This window comes from Podarcis liolepis, assembly GCF_965112155.1.
Source record: "Podarcis liolepis genome assembly, chromosome: 7".
Taxonomy (NCBI): domain Eukaryota; kingdom Metazoa; phylum Chordata; class Lepidosauria; order Squamata; family Lacertidae; genus Podarcis; species Podarcis liolepis.
Window position 1 is genome coordinate 82,785,535 of NC_139561.1, and position 17,848 is coordinate 82,803,382.

At 47.3% G+C, this 17,848-nt stretch overlaps 2 protein-coding genes across 5 annotated transcripts; one reads left to right on the forward strand and one right to left on the reverse strand.

Annotated features, from left to right (window-relative positions):
• Positions 1 to 1,871: 1,871 nt before the first annotated feature.
• On the reverse strand, positions 1,872 to 6,500 carry LOC310712436 (zinc finger protein 574-like). 4 transcript variants are annotated; one of them, XM_083515474.1, is made up of 2 exons: positions 6,368 to 6,500; positions 1,872 to 5,231 (listed from the first exon to the last, which is right to left on the reverse strand). In XM_083515474.1, the coding sequence occupies exon 2, from the start codon at positions 5,210 to 5,212 to the stop codon at positions 2,615 to 2,617; it is 2,598 nt and encodes an 865-aa protein (XP_083371600.1). In that variant the 5' UTR covers positions 5,213 to 5,231; positions 6,368 to 6,500; the 3' UTR covers positions 1,872 to 2,614. The 4 variants fall into 4 exon arrangements, with proteins under 4 accessions (XP_083371600.1, XP_083371601.1, XP_083371599.1 ...); XM_083515475.1 differs by lacking the exon at positions 6,368 to 6,500 and adding an exon at positions 5,642 to 6,357; XM_083515473.1 differs by lacking the exon at positions 6,368 to 6,500 and adding an exon at positions 5,926 to 6,356.
• DEDD2 (death effector domain containing 2) lies at positions 6,403 to 17,554 on the forward strand. Its single transcript, XM_083515566.1, has 6 exons — positions 6,403 to 6,948; positions 7,904 to 8,568; positions 8,987 to 9,097; positions 9,400 to 9,528; positions 15,199 to 15,594; positions 16,697 to 17,554. The coding sequence occupies exons 2-5, from the start codon at positions 8,094 to 8,096 to the stop codon at positions 15,570 to 15,572; spliced, it is 1,089 nt and encodes a 362-aa protein (XP_083371692.1). The 5' UTR covers positions 6,403 to 6,948; positions 7,904 to 8,093; the 3' UTR covers positions 15,573 to 15,594; positions 16,697 to 17,554.
• Positions 17,555 to 17,848: the final 294 nt, after the last annotated feature.

Below are 17,848 nucleotides of genomic sequence, written 5' to 3' on the forward strand. Positions count from 1 at the left end.
TTAGGCCTGCTTGTAACCTTTTCCTGGAGATGACCTTAGCCTTCATGTCACCTTTCTGCATAATTGCACACTTGGAATACTATTTTAAAAGGAAAAAACTGCTCCAAGGCTACAAGTTGGTTCCACACCCAGCTGCAAGTGGCAGTGCTGGATTTCCTGGGATCCTGCATAACTTTTGTGGGGCAAGAGGGAGAAGTAGGAAAAACTGTGTCCCTTCAAAGAAGTATAGATTTGTCTGCAGTAACACCAGTGCCTAGGTATTACATTCACATAAAACGTGTACATGCTATAAAGAACTGTGGCCTCACACCAACAAATGAATATTAAATTGTTAGTGGGGAAAAGGCCTTTATTTAGTCCTCCATCAGTTTCGCAAGGTGGTACCTCAATGTAACTAGTTAATACTCAGTTTTGTTATCATGAATCTTTGCAGCCTACTGCCTGTGTGTTCCTGGGCCGATTAAAATGTTAACTATTTAGATTTTGAAAACCTGGCTCTGAGTTTGAAATAACCTTTTAAAATATGACTAATATGAGCTCTATATGTTTTCCTGTCATAAAATGTCCACATGCCCAAACCAAGTGTCCTGATGCCCAAGGATTACATCTCACATAGGGCTCATCCAGACTACAGCTTTCCCCCAGGGAAATTGACATTTACCACTGAAACGGAACAAAATTCAATTGGGTTTTCCACTGATTGATATTTGCTCCAATTCAGCACCAAACAGCAGGTTTTCTCGGGTAAAGTGGCAGGGCAAATAGAAGATTGCTTGGATCTGTACCTCAAAAGCATGGGACAAGCCGAAGTGTAGACGATAATGTGTTGGCAAGCATGCATTTTCACCATCTGTAAACTTAAATGTAAAGACGACCCCCCCCCCAGTTTGATGTTGGGGATACCACTAGCCTCTGTGGAGTTGAAAATCTGTGCATGTTTTAAGCTGTATGTTGCTTGTGATATCTAGGGGCCCAGAGCCACAAGAAGGCTACAATACTGCAACAAGGAAGGGACGAGAACAGATTGCAGGGATAAGGCTCTGGGTATGTTCCACTCTGCAGTAAATGGGACAGTGGAAGGGTAGCTCTATAGTGTGTTCTGTGACTTATAATAATGCAAGCATGAACCAACACTTGCTTTCCAAAGTAGTCTTATGACTCCTCCTTCCCTCCTTTAACTGCAAGTGGCTAAAGACCTTTCAAAGTCTATCCTGCGGCTGCAGCTAATTTTAAGAACTCTCCATCTGAATATTTACCAGCTAAGGTTAAACCTGAACCTCTCTGTACAGTGTACATAACACACGGGGCTCTGCACTAGCCAAAGAGCAGCTGCGTAACTTGATTACAGTTACTGCAATTGGACTGGTTTTCCTCTAAAAATACCACAGGTTTGCTGCTATATTTCAGGCATGTTTGCCATTAACTGAAAATAGTAATACACTCAACTTTCGTATCAGAGGTCAGTCTCCTATGCATGTTTGTTCTAGCAAGGTTACAAATACTGGAAGTATGGCCATGCATTTCTGGAAGAAAAATGAGTTATCCTTCACTAATCTTACCCTTCCTGTACACAGATAAAAGCTCTGTAAAACATAGCTAAAGGAACCAGTCTGTAGATCTGCCTCTTTCACAGTGGTGATGTAAATGGCTGTTCCTAGAAAGACCCAATATAACCCACTCATCACAAACAAAGTTTCCTGGCAGAACATTCAGAGCTACAAAAGCAACAGCTTCCTTTCCCCCTATGCTGCTATCTTCTGCCCTGAAAAACATCTTAGAAGAAACTAAAATCCAGGATTCCTACCAGTAGTTGAAGTAAAAAAAGACAAATTCAAATTGATTGAGATACCCCAAGTGACCTAAACAAGATATTGGTCCCATTCCCCCACTTTTATTTAAGAAAAAAATTAAAACTGGACCAGACCTTCAGCAAGGGTTACATCTTCAAAACGAAACAGAGACCCTGCATGTCAACCTGTTGCACAGAAGGGATAGTTTTAACAAACGTGGCTCATCTGGTGAGAGGAGCTGCATGTGTCCACCCTTCTTTCTGTAAAATTATCAAAGAGGTATTTTCCCACTATCAAAATCAGGCAACAGTACTTCATCATGAAAAGCAAAGGCTTTGCTTTCATCGCTCTCTGATCAACAGGAAATGATGCCATCTATTTCCTGGGAGTGGATGAACACTACTAGAGAGTTGACTTTTACAGACAAGCTAGCAGCAGGCAGGCACATTCCTAGAGTCTCATAATCAGAGACACAACAGGAATAATTTAACAGTACAACAGAACTTTTTGCTTTAATTTACAATAAACATGTAAGTTGTGGCAGAGACAAGCAGTCAGACGCCATTCCACAGCACTGCCCGCTGTACACAAAAAAGGCATTGCCTCAAGAAACCTCCAGGTGAGGCTACGAGCCAGGTCCCATCACAAAACTGAACAGATTGCATCAGGGCACTGAGATTGGTCTGCAGGTTCTGTCACCGGTAGACCATGCTAAACTGATGCATGGAGGAAAGGGAGCAGTACTCTCCCTCCTGCTGACCTGCATAGAGCCCTTGAGCAAAGAAGAGACTGTGGCTGCTTAGTCCCTGAACAAAGGCAGTCACCTAAATGTTGCCTTCTAGTGTCGTCTGGTAGATCTCTATAGTTTCTACCAAGGGGAGGTGCTCAGTGCTTTCAATGATAGCAATAGCCTCCCCAAACTCAGTGCACATGATAATCTGGGTGGGCTGGCCAGTGGCCACGAGAGACCCTGTAGACTGGAGCGCCTCCTGACTAGAAGCCAGTTCAGTGTGAGTCTTGCGGTGACTCCGCAGGTTGGAAAGAGTCTTGAAGGTCTTGGGGCAGAGTGGGCAGGGGTGGGGGCGCTCCCCAGTGTGGATGCGCCGGTGCTCAGCAAGGTGCATGGACTGCACAAAAGACTTGCCGCAGTCTGGGCAGCGGTAGGGGCGCTCACCGGTGTGAAGGCGCCGGTGCTCCCGCAGGTGGGTAGCCTGCCGGAACGCCTTACCGCACTCGGGGCAGGGGAAAGGGCGTTCCCCTGTGTGGATACGCTGGTGCAGTTGAAGCCCAGAGGCTGCCACGAAAGTCTTGGCACAAACAGAGCACTTGTGGGGGCGCAGGCCAGCATGGCGCTGTTGGTGCCGGCTCAGCCCGCTGGGGGTGGTGAAGGCTTTCCCACAGAGTGGGCAAGGGTAAGGACGCTGGCCCGAATGTACCAGCTGGTGTAGCGCCAGCTTGGCCAACGAGCCCATGTACTTGCCACAAGACATGCAGAGGAAGGACTGCAGAGTCGCCTGGTCGCGGCGCCTAGCGCAGCGGTGCTCCTGCAACTTGGAAGCTGTAACAAAGAGAGCCCCACAATCCGGGCAACGGTGAGGCTCATGCCCAGAATGGCTGAGCCGGTGCAGTTCCAGGAGGCGACGGCGTGGGAAGGATTTGTCACATTCTAGGCAAGGAAAGGGCAAACACCCCGTATGCACGGTCCGGTGCAGAGCCAGTTGATGGGCTCGGGAGAAAGCTACTCCACAGTCTTCACAGGAGTGAGGCCCCTCTCCGTTAGGTGCCATGTGCAAGAGGCGGTGCTGGCGAAGATTAGAGGACTGGGTGAAGCGCTTATTACACACCTGGCACTGGTAGGGGCGCTCTCCAGTGTGTGTCACATGGTGCCGAGCTAAGTTTGCCTGGGAGACAAAGGTCTTGCCACACTCAGAGCACTGAAACGGCCTTTCACCAGTGTGTGTCCGCATGTGGTTCCGCACATGCACCAGCTTCTTGAACTTTTTGCCACAGGTGGGGCATTTGTGCTTGCGCTCCAGAACGTGCACCACCCGTTTGTGCCGCACCATCCGGATGTGGGTGGAGAATGCCTTTCCGCACTGAGGGCACAGAAACCCAGGACTGGGCACTTCTACTGATGTCCCTGGCAGGGAGGAGGCAGCGACGGCAGGGGGAGCTGAGCCATTTACAGTCGATTCTCTGTCGCTGGGCGCTGGTTCAGGAGGTTGGCTGGGTGCCTGATCCCCAGCCCCACGAGTGGGTGGAATGCCGCTCTTGCCGGCGTGTGTGCGCCGATGGTAAAGGAACTTGGTCATGTTGCTGAAAGTCTTGCCACAGTGGCAGCGGTGCAGGGGATTGGCTGTATGGCTCTTGCGGTGCATGATCAAAGTCATCTCAGTAGAGAAGCCAAGCCCACAGTCCACGCAGAGGTAGAGTGCCTCACCTTTGTGGATGCGCATGTGCTGCTCAAGGGATGCTGCCTTTTTGAATATCTTGTTGCAGTTGGGACATTCGTACGTGCCATCGACGTGCACTCGCTGGTGAGCCAACAGCCGCTTGGCTGTTGTGAAACCACGCTGGCACTCGCCACAAAGAAACTCTTCACTGCTCCCCATGTGCTCCTGCTGGTGCCTCTGCAGCGCCTCCACTGTCCCAAAGGCCTGCTTACACTCACTGCAACAGAAGGCCTGAGCAGGTGGAGGCACAGCAGGGGGTTCTTCAGGGCATGGCAGCGGGGACACACGTTGACTGCAAATCTCCTGAGCTGCTGTTTCAGATGGCTCACTGCTCTCTTTCTCAATCTCAGTAAAGTGTTCACCCTGGTGGTCCAGCAGCTCCTCAGGAGTTGGGAAGAGGCAAGAACACTCTGAGCACTCATAGGGATGCATGAGTGGAGCTGGCTGAGGAGGTGATGGAAGTGATGCCTGAGAGGGTGGTGGGGAGGCTGGCTGGGAAGGTGGTGGAACAGATGATTGGAGAGGAGGCAAGGGAGCTGGCTGGGAGGTTGGTGGGGCTGACAGGGAGGCCTCAGGTGAAGCCTCTTGTTTCTGGTGCGTTTGGCGATGTGCTAGCCATAGGCTGGTAGAAGGAAAGAGTTCATTACACTCATTGCATTGGTAGTGGATCTGTCCACTGGTAGCTGGTGGAGGTTGAGGCCGGGTTGGCACCTCTCTGGGGTGCACTGCTTGGTGGGCTAGCAGTTCGTCAGGCGACCACAGGACACAGCCACACTCCAGGCACTGGTAGCGGTTGTCCTGCTGGGGCCCTGTGTCTACAACAGTGGCAGCAGCTTCAGGCTCATAGGGCTCGCCTAGATGGCTCTGATGGTGGATCAGTACCTCCTCCAAAGTATTGTAGAGGAGTCCACACTCCGAGCACATGTACTGATGCTGGAAGAACAAAGAGGGAGGCAGTTCCTCTTCCATGGTAACTGCAAGCTTTCGCCTGCAAGGTGGAGAGAAAAACCAAGGTGAGTTAAAGAACCATGACAGATTATAAAAGAAAAGAGGAAATCAGTGTTTGAACACTGTGCATAAATGGATAGTTGTTTCAGCCTAAAATAAAAAAATAAAAACAGGAAAGGAATATTAATTTTTGGAAGACACCATCATGTCTTAAGAAAGATAAGGGAATAACAGGAAAAGTAGGGGATTAGGAGTGTCTGTGTGTAGTAAATAATAGTGGGCATTTTGATAAGGTGTATTATTTTAATGCCTCTTGCAGGGTTGCTGGGAGGATAAAGGGAGAAAAGTCATGCATAGCTCCATATGAGTTCCTATAATGGAGGTACAACAAGAAGAACAAATGAAGAACAAAAAGAGCAGGGAGACGTCTGCTGCGGCATGCAGAAGTACCTAAACAGCAGAGAAGAGAGATCATACCAGGATTGGGAAAAACTGGTGTCAACCCCAGGCGATCCTGAGATAGTTTTACACACAACCCTTCAGGAGCTCCTTGTTCTCCTCCTTTCAGTGCCACTGCTATGGCCATTTAAAGGGGTGAAGGGGCGGCCCTGTGGGGTACTGCTGGTATGCGGGAGGGGCCTCTGGCCCCACAGATCTGTGCGGAATTCACTGCAATGACGCCAGGAGGGAGAGGGGGCGGGGGGCTCGGGTGGTGGGAGGAACGCCACACTCACCCGGCCCGTGGGCCTGGCCCACTCCTGCCACCGCTGCTTCCTCGCCCGCCCTCTTGCCTGCTCTCAGTCTCTCTCTCTCTCTCTCAGTCTCCTCACACAGGCCCTGCTTGGCCTAGGCTGCACCGCGCCCTCTCATTGACTCCCCCGCAAACGCTGGGGATCCAATCAGCTGCCTCGATACTAAGGGGGCGGTTCGGCTCCAGCGGCTCGGTGACGTCAAGGCCAGCCCGCCCTCAGGTGGGGGCCGGCAAGCACAGGCGGGGCGAGAGGCGCCCATTCAGGAGGGAGGCAAGAGGAGCGTATTGGCGGCTCTCTAGGCCCGCCCAGTCACGAGGAGACAGTACTGCGCTATGCCGCCCCGCCTCCCTCTTCTCCCTACGCATGTTACGTAACTCCTGTCACAGCCGCATCGACCTATCTATCCTCCCGTTCCCTCGCTTACGCAATCAGCGCCGTCTCCTTGACACCGCACGTCCCGTTTACGTAAACATAAGTCTGAGGGAGGGAGAGGCGGCGAGTAGGGGGAGCTGCGCTGCGCTTATAGCGCAAAGCCGCCCTCAATTACTACATCACACCACCCAATCAGCTGGATTAAGTCGTCACGCAAAGAGCGCGGCGTACAGCGACGCCGGCTGCGAGCGAGAGGAATTTATCAGGTCTGCCGTTGCTTTTGCCGCCGCCGTTGAGATTCTTCCCCCTCAAAGGAGGCTCCTCCCCCGCACGTGGGTCACGAGGACACCAGCGGGCTGTCCGCGTGAGCCGGGGGGGAAGGCGACGCACGCGCCGCCGCCGGCAGTTATTAGGACTGGCGGCAGGGTCTGCGCCTGCGTAGCCCGGGATCCTGCGACGCCAGCTGGGGGAGTGGAAGACGTTTGACAGCCCGGGCGCATGCGCGACGGGTGAGGCGGGTGAAAGAACCCTCCCTGCGCTTGAGGTTCGGTTGGCGCAGGCGCAGTCGTGTCGAAGCTACCAGAAAGATCGGAACGGCGGCGCCGTCTGGCTGTATCGGCGGAGGAAGACCCGGTGAGGGGGATTTATTCGTGTGTGGGATTTATTTTTATTTTGGGGGCCGGATAGAGAAAAGGGTATGGGATAGGAATGCTGACAGGGGAAAGGAAACGAGGCGGGTTCTGTGGTGCGGCTTTGAGGGGAAGGTGGGGGGACGGACGGCTGAGGGAGCCGTTTTTCCCTGAGGGAAACCGGGAAACGGGGCTTGGGGGGTCGGCAAGAGAATATAGGCGAGAGAGGCAGAGGAGCATCGAAAAGGGGAACAGCTGTGAGGCGACGAGGGCGGAAAAACACTTGAAGGAGGCGGGGGGGAGGTGTGTATGTGAAGAGCCGGGGGGGGGAAGAGTCTCGTCTGTGTGGTGGGGGGAGGGGAGTCCCAGAAATGCCCTCGCGAAAACATGGAGAGGTAAAAGGACACGTAATTGCGGCGGTGGTGTGAGCAGGAGAGAGAAAAACAACAACATCGGTGGGAGGAGGGGAGGAGGAGCCACGCCCAGAGGAGCCCCACCCCCGCTCTCAGAGGGACTGTTTATGCAAATAGGGGGCGGAGCCTTGACTGTCTGGGATAGCGGGGGGAGGGGTGTTTGGATGGAGAAGGGGAGGTCACTGCGCACGCCAAGATGGGGCTGAGCCGCAGGCACGGGGCTCGTCCACACACACCTCGGGCTGGTTTGTGCTTGCCCTTGTGACAAGGGGGAGGGGAGACTGCTGCGTCCTGTGGCTGCTGCCGCCGCTGCTGCCATCTTGTGGCGCATTTGGGGCCCTGCATCCTCTGGAGGAGGCAGCCACGGCAGCGGCCTTGAGAGAGGATTTTCTCCCCTGTATCTTTGCATGTTCACTCTTGGTTGGGACTCATGGCAGAATTAGAAACGTTTTATCTGTGTTATTCTGTGTGATTCTGCCTCTTAAGCAGCTTTTTAGGGTGGGGCAAAGTGGTATGCCCTAATCATCCACATTTCTCCTTTTACAGGCATTTGTGGAGCAGTGTTGGGATCCTTCCTCAAGACCTCTACTTTCCCGGCTCTCTTATAACGTATTATAATCATACACAGCCTGCCAAAACGTGTCTCTTTCCTGTGGTGTTCAGAGCACAGCGCATCTGTTCTGTTCTGTTCTGTTAGCTCAGAACAGTAAATCCCTATTGGGGTTAGTGTCTCCATATGGCTGACATGAGAAGGCCAATCTTTGCCCACATATGGGAGGAGGAAGAATGTCTAGAGTACTATGGGATGATTTCCCTGCATCGAATGTTTGAGGTCATTGGTTCCCAGCTTACAGAGAATGACATGGATGCACTCTCTTTCCTTCTGGATGAGACACAGCCTTGGACTCACCCATTGGATCCTGCCCTTTGGGCTGTGGCAGCAGCAGAAGAGAGTGGTTCTGAGACTACCTCACCTGTGCTGGAGAGCTGGAAGAGGAAAAATCAATGGCGATGTAGCTTGGGCAAGACTGATGGCAGTCTTGAAGTTGCTGCTCAGAGGCAACTGCCCAAGAATGGTGTACAACTGCTCCTGGAGCTAGAGAGGAGGGGCAAATGTGATGAAACCAACTTCGTGCAGCTTCTGCAGCTCCTGAGAGTACTGACAAGGCATGATCTGCTGCCATATGTCACTATGAAAAGGCAGCGTACAGGTACTGAGCCAGAAAAGTAGAGAGCAAGTGGGTAGAATCTGTTTTCTGAGCATAGATCGGTTGAAATTAGTGGACCCAAGTTGCTCATTTCAGTGAATATACTCTGAGAAAGACTAACATTGTATACAAGCCAGTGTCATTAACTTTGACTTCCTGGCTGAATTGAGTGAAATAAAGTTCCTTCTTGAATGAACATTATCCTAGCTTCCAACTCAGCTTTCTGGCCAGAATTTTAGCAATAGAAAGATAGGGGGGTGGATATCTTTATGGTATTATGTCTGCTATTGCTTAGCTCAGAATATTCTGATTCTAGGCACTTATGAACTGATTTGACAGGTTTGATGTTGCTTTCTTCTAGAACTGTTTTTCCCAGTTGACATAGTGTCTACCTTTTGATATTTTTTTTTTTAAAAAATAGTTTCTCCTGAGAGATACACCTATGGACCATCTGTCCTTTCATCCGACCGGCAGATGGACAACTGTCTCAATTCAGCCTCTGCAGAGCCTCGAAATGATCAGTGGGAGACAGGTGTGTGAGTTGTACAGCCTGAAGGGGTGGCGGGGAGGTGTATGGTTTCATCCCTTTTGTGCAGTAAATATACAATGCCATCAGTTTTTACGTAGCTGTTTTATGTCTTGTCTGCTACAATTGTGGATACATTTTTACTAGTTTATAACTTCTCTCCGATGAAAGGCAGCAATTTAAATAGTTTGCATTTGATATCAGATTATTTGGAGGAGGGGGTTAGGAGTAGTAGCTGTATGGAATCTGAGCTTTCCTTGCCAGGCTTTGGTGTAAATAATTGCCTATGCCCGGCTTTTTCTCTCTAGGCTCCAATACGAGCAAAAGGAAACGAGTAAGCAGAGGCCGGTCAAAGTCTACTTCCCGCAGGCGGCGGGGAGCTAAATCAACTAATGCTCCAATGCAGGAGGTCCAAACTCCCACGAAAGTCACCTGTGGTAGGTGTCAGCCTTGCATGTGCTTTTTTTTCCGGGGGCGCCCTTGATTTGAACAAAGTATTTTTATAATGCCATGAAACCATTCTAAAATGCTCATTAGCAGCTTGGTTTCTGTTAAGGGTCTGATCAGTGATTCATTTTCTCTCTGGCTGGAGCCAAATGGGGAAAGGGTTGGGGGGAGGAAAATATATATATGTAGCTGCAGTTCTGTCAGTTTTGTTCTATGTCAGTGAACTTGAGTTTTGGCTTGCACTATTAATTTCTGTACAAATCTGGCAATAGGACTTCATTCCAGTGCAGTTGGGGAATGGGAGCTTTGGCCCCCTCTTTGGGGTGAGGGTGGGAAGGTTCTAACCCACTCCTTGTTATGTTGTCTTCAATTCCCAGGGTTCTGTTCGGTACCTATTTTATTGATAGTGCTCTAGAAGGTCCAGCTCTATTTATTTACTACTTCAATTACATACCCTGCCCTTCAGGCAGAATTTTCTGAGAGCAACATAAGACCAAAAAGAAAGCTTTATAAATGAGGAAAGGATGCCTTCAGACTACTAATCCCTTGGCACCAGTTGCTGGGAGGGATGTGGAGGCTGTTAATGTCAGTACACCATTACATGTGATATGCTGGTTTTGGAAAGAGACTGGTTTAGCTACTCTGATGTTATTTTTTGTAATAACAAAACACATCATGCCCTATAACATGAGGTAGTTTCATTCATGGTAGTTGCCATTTTTCTGCTTCAATCATCTCCAATTAAAAATAAATGCAACTTTTGCTGAAACTATATATTTCCAATTAATCCAGTGAATTCTTCAGAACAGTGAGGTTCTGGAGATTTTTGATGTGCGGCACATAATTTTGTATAGAATAACATAAAACTGTTTTGAGGATTATGAAGCTAGTTATCTTCAGAAAGTACGATTCCTGAGCAAGGGAGTCATGAGTGCCACAGCTCCGGCACTAAATAGTATTAAGAGGTGGTCAAGCTTATGAATGACTTTGTCCACGTTCTTAAGTTGTTTCCAAAATTGTACGTGCTCACCAGTAACATAGCTGTAATATTTCCTGGAGAGCCTTGTTGTTCATCTTTCTGTTAGACTCATCTGTTGAGTTTGCATGTTTATTTTATAGCACACTATACTACGCACTGGTTCTGTATCTGACTTTCGAAAGGGGTTAATTCTCCTGACTTGGTCCGTAACACCAACCCATCAAACTGGATTTTTCTTAAATCCCAGACTCGCCTCTGAATTCATATTACAACTCAGTTAAGTGAATTATATCCAAATTTCTGGCTTGATTTTAAGTTCAATGTTGAATGTCTATTTCTAACGCCAGCATATACCCTTTTCTAACTTAGAGCTTCAGATACATGTTGCTATATGGAGAGATGTTCTGTATAGGGAAACTGTGAAACATCGATTTGACAACACACACACAGTGTTTACAGTTTTCTTACCCAGAAATGCATTGTGTTGCACATAACATTTGAAGCTGCTCTCACTCAGCAGGTGGGTGCTAGGGGCTGGTGTAGGATCCCTACATAGCTCAATGTGCTATTGTCTTTGTGTCAGTGCAATGCAAATGAAACAAAAGCGAATGCACAAAAACACTTGTCTTACCATCTGACCAATTTACAGGCAATGGGTTCTAACGAAGAAGGTTCAAAAATAATACAATGAGTGTCAAAACTGCAACTTCAAGGTGCAGCTATAAGGCTTCTGCCGGGTAGGTGCAAGGATCAAACTGTAAGCTCCATTCAACACTAGATTGTTGCCTGTATACTTGATGATGTTGCCTTGCTTCACTGGGGCAGAGCTTGACCCTTGTTTTCCAGGCAGCTGCTTCTGAAATAAGCTCTGCATTTTATAACCCTTCTGAATTGCACACCTAAGCTTGGGAGTTTGAAACTGATCTCCTTTTCCAGTTTGCAACCTCCTGAGCTATTTCAGCCTGCAGAAGCTAGAGCTTAGTTACTGAAAAAGAGCATACAAACCCCCAAATGATCTCTTTTTTTGTTGCTGCTTGATTTCTGCCAATTCTTTCTCAATCCACCATTTAAATTCCAGGTTACTAAGCAAAAGTTGATGATAAAGAGACTCTGTCTCTCTTGTGCACTCCTCTCACAGAATGGTCTCGCAAAGGTAAATGAATCCATGCACCCAGATTTCCACCAGTTCTATGTGAAAGCAAATCTGTGTTTAAATGTGTGCTGAGTTACCTATTTCCAGAGGAACCACAGGCAGCCCACCCTGCATGCCAGCCTCTCAAACAGCCAATTTGTAAAGGCATGTTGGCTATTCTCATGGTCAGTGGGGACAAGGCTGCATTGGCAGCTCCTGGGATTGTAATCGTGTACAGAGCCACTCAAAACTGGCACTGTAGGGGGCATATGCTGCAAACCTCCAGCAGAGTGACGTAAACGGGCTGGGGGTATTAAAACTATGAGGACTGTGCCTCTTGTGGGACAGTCATCAGCTGATGTCTCAAGTGCCAGTCAAATTAAAGGTTTTGCTCTACTAGATAGAAAAGCAAATAGCTCCCTTATCACGTGATCCCTTAGTTATGTTAATAGCTACTGCTGCAGATATCAGGCCATTGTGAGCTGCTATGGAATCATCCTGGGCTCCTGTTAATCCTTTTTCCTTAGGGCATAAGCATTCCCTTAACTACTTTACCTGTCCTCCAGATGCTTCCATCAGTTTTCTTGGACAGTTTTTCCTCTGGCTGGTCAACATTTATCATTGATGGATGATCTGCTAACAATTAATAGTTCTAAAATCTTCCACACTTCTCACTTCAAAATCCACTTGCATTGCTTGGTTATTTCTCTCATGATAAATCTGTCAGCACAGCGAATGTTAACCTGCATTGATACATGTGCCATTTGGTGGTTGTCAAGAATAAGCAAGAACATGCACCCTGTGTCCTTGCAGTGAGAATTCCCATGTTGTGTCTGGTATCTGCAGCAGTCGCTCTTTATCAACTTACCTAGAAGTGAGGCCAGGGTTTTCACACCATTTTGTGTTCTTTTGCCATATTGAATCTCAGAATGATTTCTTGATGTTGCCATGTGCTAAAAGTCTTGAACCATGTTTCTCTCGGTCCACAGTTGAAATTCATCCCTGGAAAAGCATAAGTATTGGCCCAGGCAAGCGGGCCAAGTACCAGACACTGGCAAAAATACCCAGACAAACTAAAAAAAGCAAAAACTTAAGTGTGGCCCTCATGATTATTTCAGCTGCCTCTTCACCGCTTCTCCTATGTTAGAAGCGACCTGCATCTGGACCCTGCAGCGCTCTTGTTAAACAAGCTGTGAGGGACACTGCCTTGGACTCTGGGACTTGTTGCCTTCTGCACAGTGGAGGCATTTTTGCGCGGTTAGCATTGTCTGTAATGGGTTTTGCTGGCCTGTAAATATGTGTGTCAAAGGTGGGTGGGGTAATGTAGTATGTGGAATTGAATTGAATTGGTACTCTATGCTGTTCCCAGTTCTTTTCTGGAAAACTGATAACTTGAGTTTTCTAATTCTAATGCTGAACACACACTAAAGGGTTGCATGGATGATGAGGTGACAGGCCTCAATCTCTGAAACCATCCTACTTTAGTGGTAATTAACTTGGAGGCTTCTTCACTCTTGTTACTGTGATTCAAACTTGGGAAAAGACATTGGCAGAAGCCTCTACAGTATGTGGCTCAGTGGCGTGTTTTGAAGCTGTCTACTTCCAAACAGAAACCACAGTGGGATTATTTCACTGGGACTGGGGCCTGAAAGTGGAGGGTTGGGTGGGTACCATGTTGTTTGTGCTGCCTCAGTTGGTTTCATTATTGCCTATATAGGTCAAGTGTCTAATTAGATGCAGCTGCTCAGGGCTTGCATTACTACTGACTGAGCATGGCCATGGAACAATTAACGACCTTGTACAACTGAGTTGTGCAGAAACCCTCTCCCCACAGTCTTGCAGTTGATGTGCATCCTGCTTGTTTTGAAATAAAAGCTGTGGGTTCCCCCCCCCCCATGGTCAATAATTTGAGGCTTTTATCCTGTCCTGGGGGAGGAAGAGCCCTCCAGGCACTTAAGTGAGACATAACTGACGCAAGAGGTGCCAGTATGTTGATGCCAACTCTGACAGCTGCTATCATTCTTACTTCAGAGAACTGTTTATATTGGAAAGTGGGTGGGATGGGTATTTAGATGAAATCGTATGCCAAACCATGGATGCAAAAGTTGTATATCTTAAGCTGAGTACAGTACCAATAAAATGAAACCTCTCAGTTACTCTGCATATAGCATATTGGGTGGGAGCTTGTGGTTGGAATGTGAGAAAGGTTTCCAGTGGGTCCTACAGCCGAGCTCTTAATGTGCTGCCCTATCAAGGCAAAGCAGTTGCTGGTGTACAATGTCAAGAGAAATTGTGGACATCTGTTCCTTACTCAAGTTTTACAGTACATTGTTTATTTTGGGGTGGAAATGGCACTGCTCTTAGTATAAGCTCTAGGCTTTCTTACATGGACAATTGTCAAATTAAATTTGTTGCACAGCTCTGCTGTTGCCCATCTGGAAAGAGGGGTTCTCATTGTCATGCTGGTTGAAAACTAGCAACCGGCTACCAAAAGCTGCATTGTAGCAAACTCGTATGGGTGGGTGTGGGCTCCAGGCCGTACAAAGTTGCTGGTAAAGGGCTGTGACTGCACTTTGAGTTAATGCTTCTACAGGTGATGACCACAAGACACAGAGAAATTAAAGCTGACGGCCTTGTTGAGCGTATGTAATACACCACCTGCCTCATTTTTTAAAACATATCCTACTCTGTATTTGTTCCATTTCTCCCTCCCTCTTGAACCTTTTAAATTTTCGGCTGCAATGCTGATAATACCTTGGGCAACTGAACAAAACACAAACCTGCCCAATGTCCATAGTTACAGCTGAACTTCAGTAATTGCTGGGGCATCTAGAGCATGGTAGTACACATCTGTTGCAGCAGTCACTCACAAGATGGCTAGAACTTAATTAGCTAAAATTTCAAGTTTTTCCTGCCAAAGAGTCCAGCTGGCTGTCAGTAGTTAGCTTTAGTTCAGGATCTCCCAAAGTCGTTTCCCTTCCAAGTCAAGAATGGCTCATGGCCCTTAATAAAGCAGTGGTCCAGTTTGATAATGCCGTCACGTAACAACAAGCTATATTAACTTGGAAAATTTATCTTGAAGATTTTGGATTGAAAATGGCGTGAAGCCTTTTGAAGAATTTGCTGTTGTGGATGACTTTTCAGGATTGGTGCAGATAGCTCAACAAGAATGATTGGGGGGGGCAGTACTAGAGTAATGTTTCTGGAGTGAGAATTGAGATGTTTTTAGTAAGTGATTATTGGAGTTCAGCTGTAACTTTGTGCCAAAGGTAGACTTCAAAAACGAGAGTGAACACCCCTTGCTGGGACTGACCATCTTAAGGAACCTGAACTCTTCAGGAGTCTTAGGTGGCCTGCATCTTCAGCTTGGTTGGTATTGATGTTCAGCACCTGCTCATGGCTGTTGAACAGCCCAACCCTGGAATACTGTTGCATGACCGTGTGTTTGTCTGCGTGCTCTGTTTGCGACCTCCAGCTCTAATGCTGCTCTTTTTCTTCCTTTCCCCTCCCTCTCTTTCTCTCTCTCTCTGTTCTGTGTGTCTTGTTCAGACATCCGGCTCCGTGTTCGTGCAGAATACTGTGAGCATGACCCTGTCTTGCGTCAGAATGTGATGTCAAACAAGCAGAACCATCTGGAGCGGCAGTTTGATGTCTTTGGGCAGTCCAACACCATCCTCAAATCCCGTGACTTGGGCTCAATAATCTGTGACATCAAGTTCTCAGAGCTATCCTACCTTGATGCCTTCTGGAGCGACTATATGAATGGCTCACTGCTAGAGGCACTGAAAGGGGTTTTCATCACTGACTCTCTCAAAGAGGCCGTGGGCCAGGAGGCTATCCGACTGCTGGTCAATGTGGATGAAGATGATTATGAGGAGGGTCGCCGTCTGTTACTGGAAAGCGTTATTCCCCAGGCCTGGTAACTTTAGCTACTAGGAAATTTAGGTATGTTCCCTCCACTTTGGCTTGCAATTGTATCTGTCGTCTTCACACTCTCTGAAAACTTAGCATTTCCCCCTACTTGTCAGCTGTCATCTTGCTCCATTGGCTCAACACAGAAGATTAATTTTGCAAGTGGCATTAGGGGCTTTTTGTCTGGGTATTGGTTGACATGATATGTCCAGTGCTTCAATAAATTTAAGGAAGAGACGAGCTCAAGGCAGTTGAACAGTTATATTTCCAAACTACAAAACCAAAATAGAGTTACATTACCTACTAACAGAAGGTAATGTGTTAGCATATTTTCTCCTCATCTGTAAGTAAGCATGTATGTAGGAAACCTTTTCTGTATACTTCACCATATTGAAGTTTTGGGGAAAGGTCCCTGATTTGCATATAAAATAAAATTTTGTGTGTGTGTGTGTACACACACACACACACACACATATATATACACACACACAAATGTAAAAATCAAATAGTTTAGTTTTGCTTTTAACTAATAAGCCAATGTTTCTGCCAGGACAATTTCAGATGTTCTGCAGTTGAACTATTTTCACAAGTGATACTAAATTACACTGCAACAATATGTGTTTGTCCTAATTTTGAGACTTGTTCAGTTTCCCAGAACCTGCTGACTAAGGTCTTCTATTGATTGATTGGTGCAGGATAGGGTGGGAAGCCTGGGGCCCTCTAGATGTTGCTGGACTGAACCTCTCCCTGACCTTTGGCCATCCTGGCTGGGACTGATGGAAGTTCAACAACATTTGGAGTGCCACAGGCTTGCCACCACTGATGTAAGGGCTAGCTCCATTGCTGCTCTTTTTCAGCAAGACTTGGGTCCTCCATATATATTTTATTTAAACATTTTTGACAGAAATTAAAATTGTGAAAGTTGAAAGCCCTCGAACCAGAAAAAAATAACCAAAATAGAAGAGTATCAGTAGCATAAATCCCATAGGTGTCAGCAAATGAACAGAGTCCCAAAGGTTCTCTGGGGGTTTGGTGGGGGACCAGCCCTCCTGGTGCCTGGATGACAACAGATAAATGTGTATGGAGTTGGCATCCATCCTGGTTTTCACTCTTAATCTTTTTCTTCTCCTCACAGGGCACTTCATTTTTACTCCCCGATTACCACATGGCTTACGTGAATTGGATGTAGACTTCAGGAAGGAAATTTCTTTTTAGCCAAGAAACCTTTGTCCCGTCGCGGGGCAGGGCTGGATCTTGACAGCGATGGGACTTCAGGGAGTTAGAATTGTGCTGCAGCTGTTCTTGTATAGGTTGAAGCTTTGAAAGAGCAACTGGGAATGGTCTTAATTGACATTCAGGTGTAAGTAGGGCTTGGCTAGAGGCACCCACTCAGTGTGGATTCCTCATTTTGAAGTGAAAGGGACAGCTTTTGGAAAGCCATCTAGTCCTGATAATGAAGCAAAAAAGGGGCGTTGAAACCCTTTTGGAATAAGTTGGTATGTGCATCATGCTCACTACCACTACTTGTGTTTTTGACCTCTTTTGCAGAGGTGGAGAGCATTCTCATTTTGCAGAGTTGCAGGTACACCTCTTAAGGCCAGTAGCAGAGCATGCTATGTTGCCTACTTTCCTGGAAAAAGAGAAATAACTTATTTTCCTTCAAATCGGAACCTATGGGTGGGCTTCCATTCTTAAGTATACATCCAAGTCCCATGGCAGGATAGAAGTGGAAACTTGAGTCATTTTTTGGAGGAACTTGTCAGTTCTATGGCTATTTGTACATAATATAAATAATAGGGTTCAAAAAAAGGTGGTGCGGCCCGTTCTGGTTAAATTTCTGAGCTGAGGACACTGCTTGACTGCAGTGGGAGGGCCAGAGGCCAGAAACATGTAATTTAAAAAGTTGTATTTTTTTATATAAAAAAAGACTTTTTTGACAAATGATTCTTAATGTATTGTATTTGCAAATGTCAATAAAGAATAGTATTTGCAACCGCTTCGATTCATATTTCAGTTTTACCAGGATCAGAGGCTGAGACACAAGAGCCCTGGCTTACAGTCGCTGCTGTAGTGATTAAACCTTGTTCCCTGTTCAACAAGGAAAGTCAGTTAGGCTGGTATGCCTGCTGCCAAAGGGAGTTCCCGGCCACCCAAGAGTCACTGAGGTGACTAGTTTGGCAAGGGGGCAGGGCCTATACCCTTCCACACAACAGATAAGCCTATCCCAAGAGCGAGGGGAGGATGAGCAAGGACATTTAGAGTGAATTCCTCCATTCTTTATTAGTGA

What these genes read in the sequence shown, in the direction of transcription:
- LOC310712436 (XM_083515474.1), bottom strand. Translation starts at nt 5,212, where the DNA reads ATGGAAGAGGAACTGCCTCCCTCTTTGTTCTTCCAGCATCAGTACATG.
- DEDD2 (XM_083515566.1), top strand. Translation starts at nt 8,094, where the DNA reads ATGGCTGACATGAGAAGGCCAATCTTTGCCCACATATGGGAGGAGGAA. An exon ending in TATGAAAAGGCAGCGTACAG is followed by an intron (nt 8,569 to 8,986) that starts GTACTGAGCCAG and finishes TTTAAAAAATAG; the next exon opens with TTTCTCCTGAGAGATACACC. An exon ending in AAATGATCAGTGGGAGACAG is followed by an intron (nt 9,098 to 9,399) that starts GTGTGTGAGTTG and finishes TTTTCTCTCTAG; the next exon opens with GCTCCAATACGAGCAAAAGG.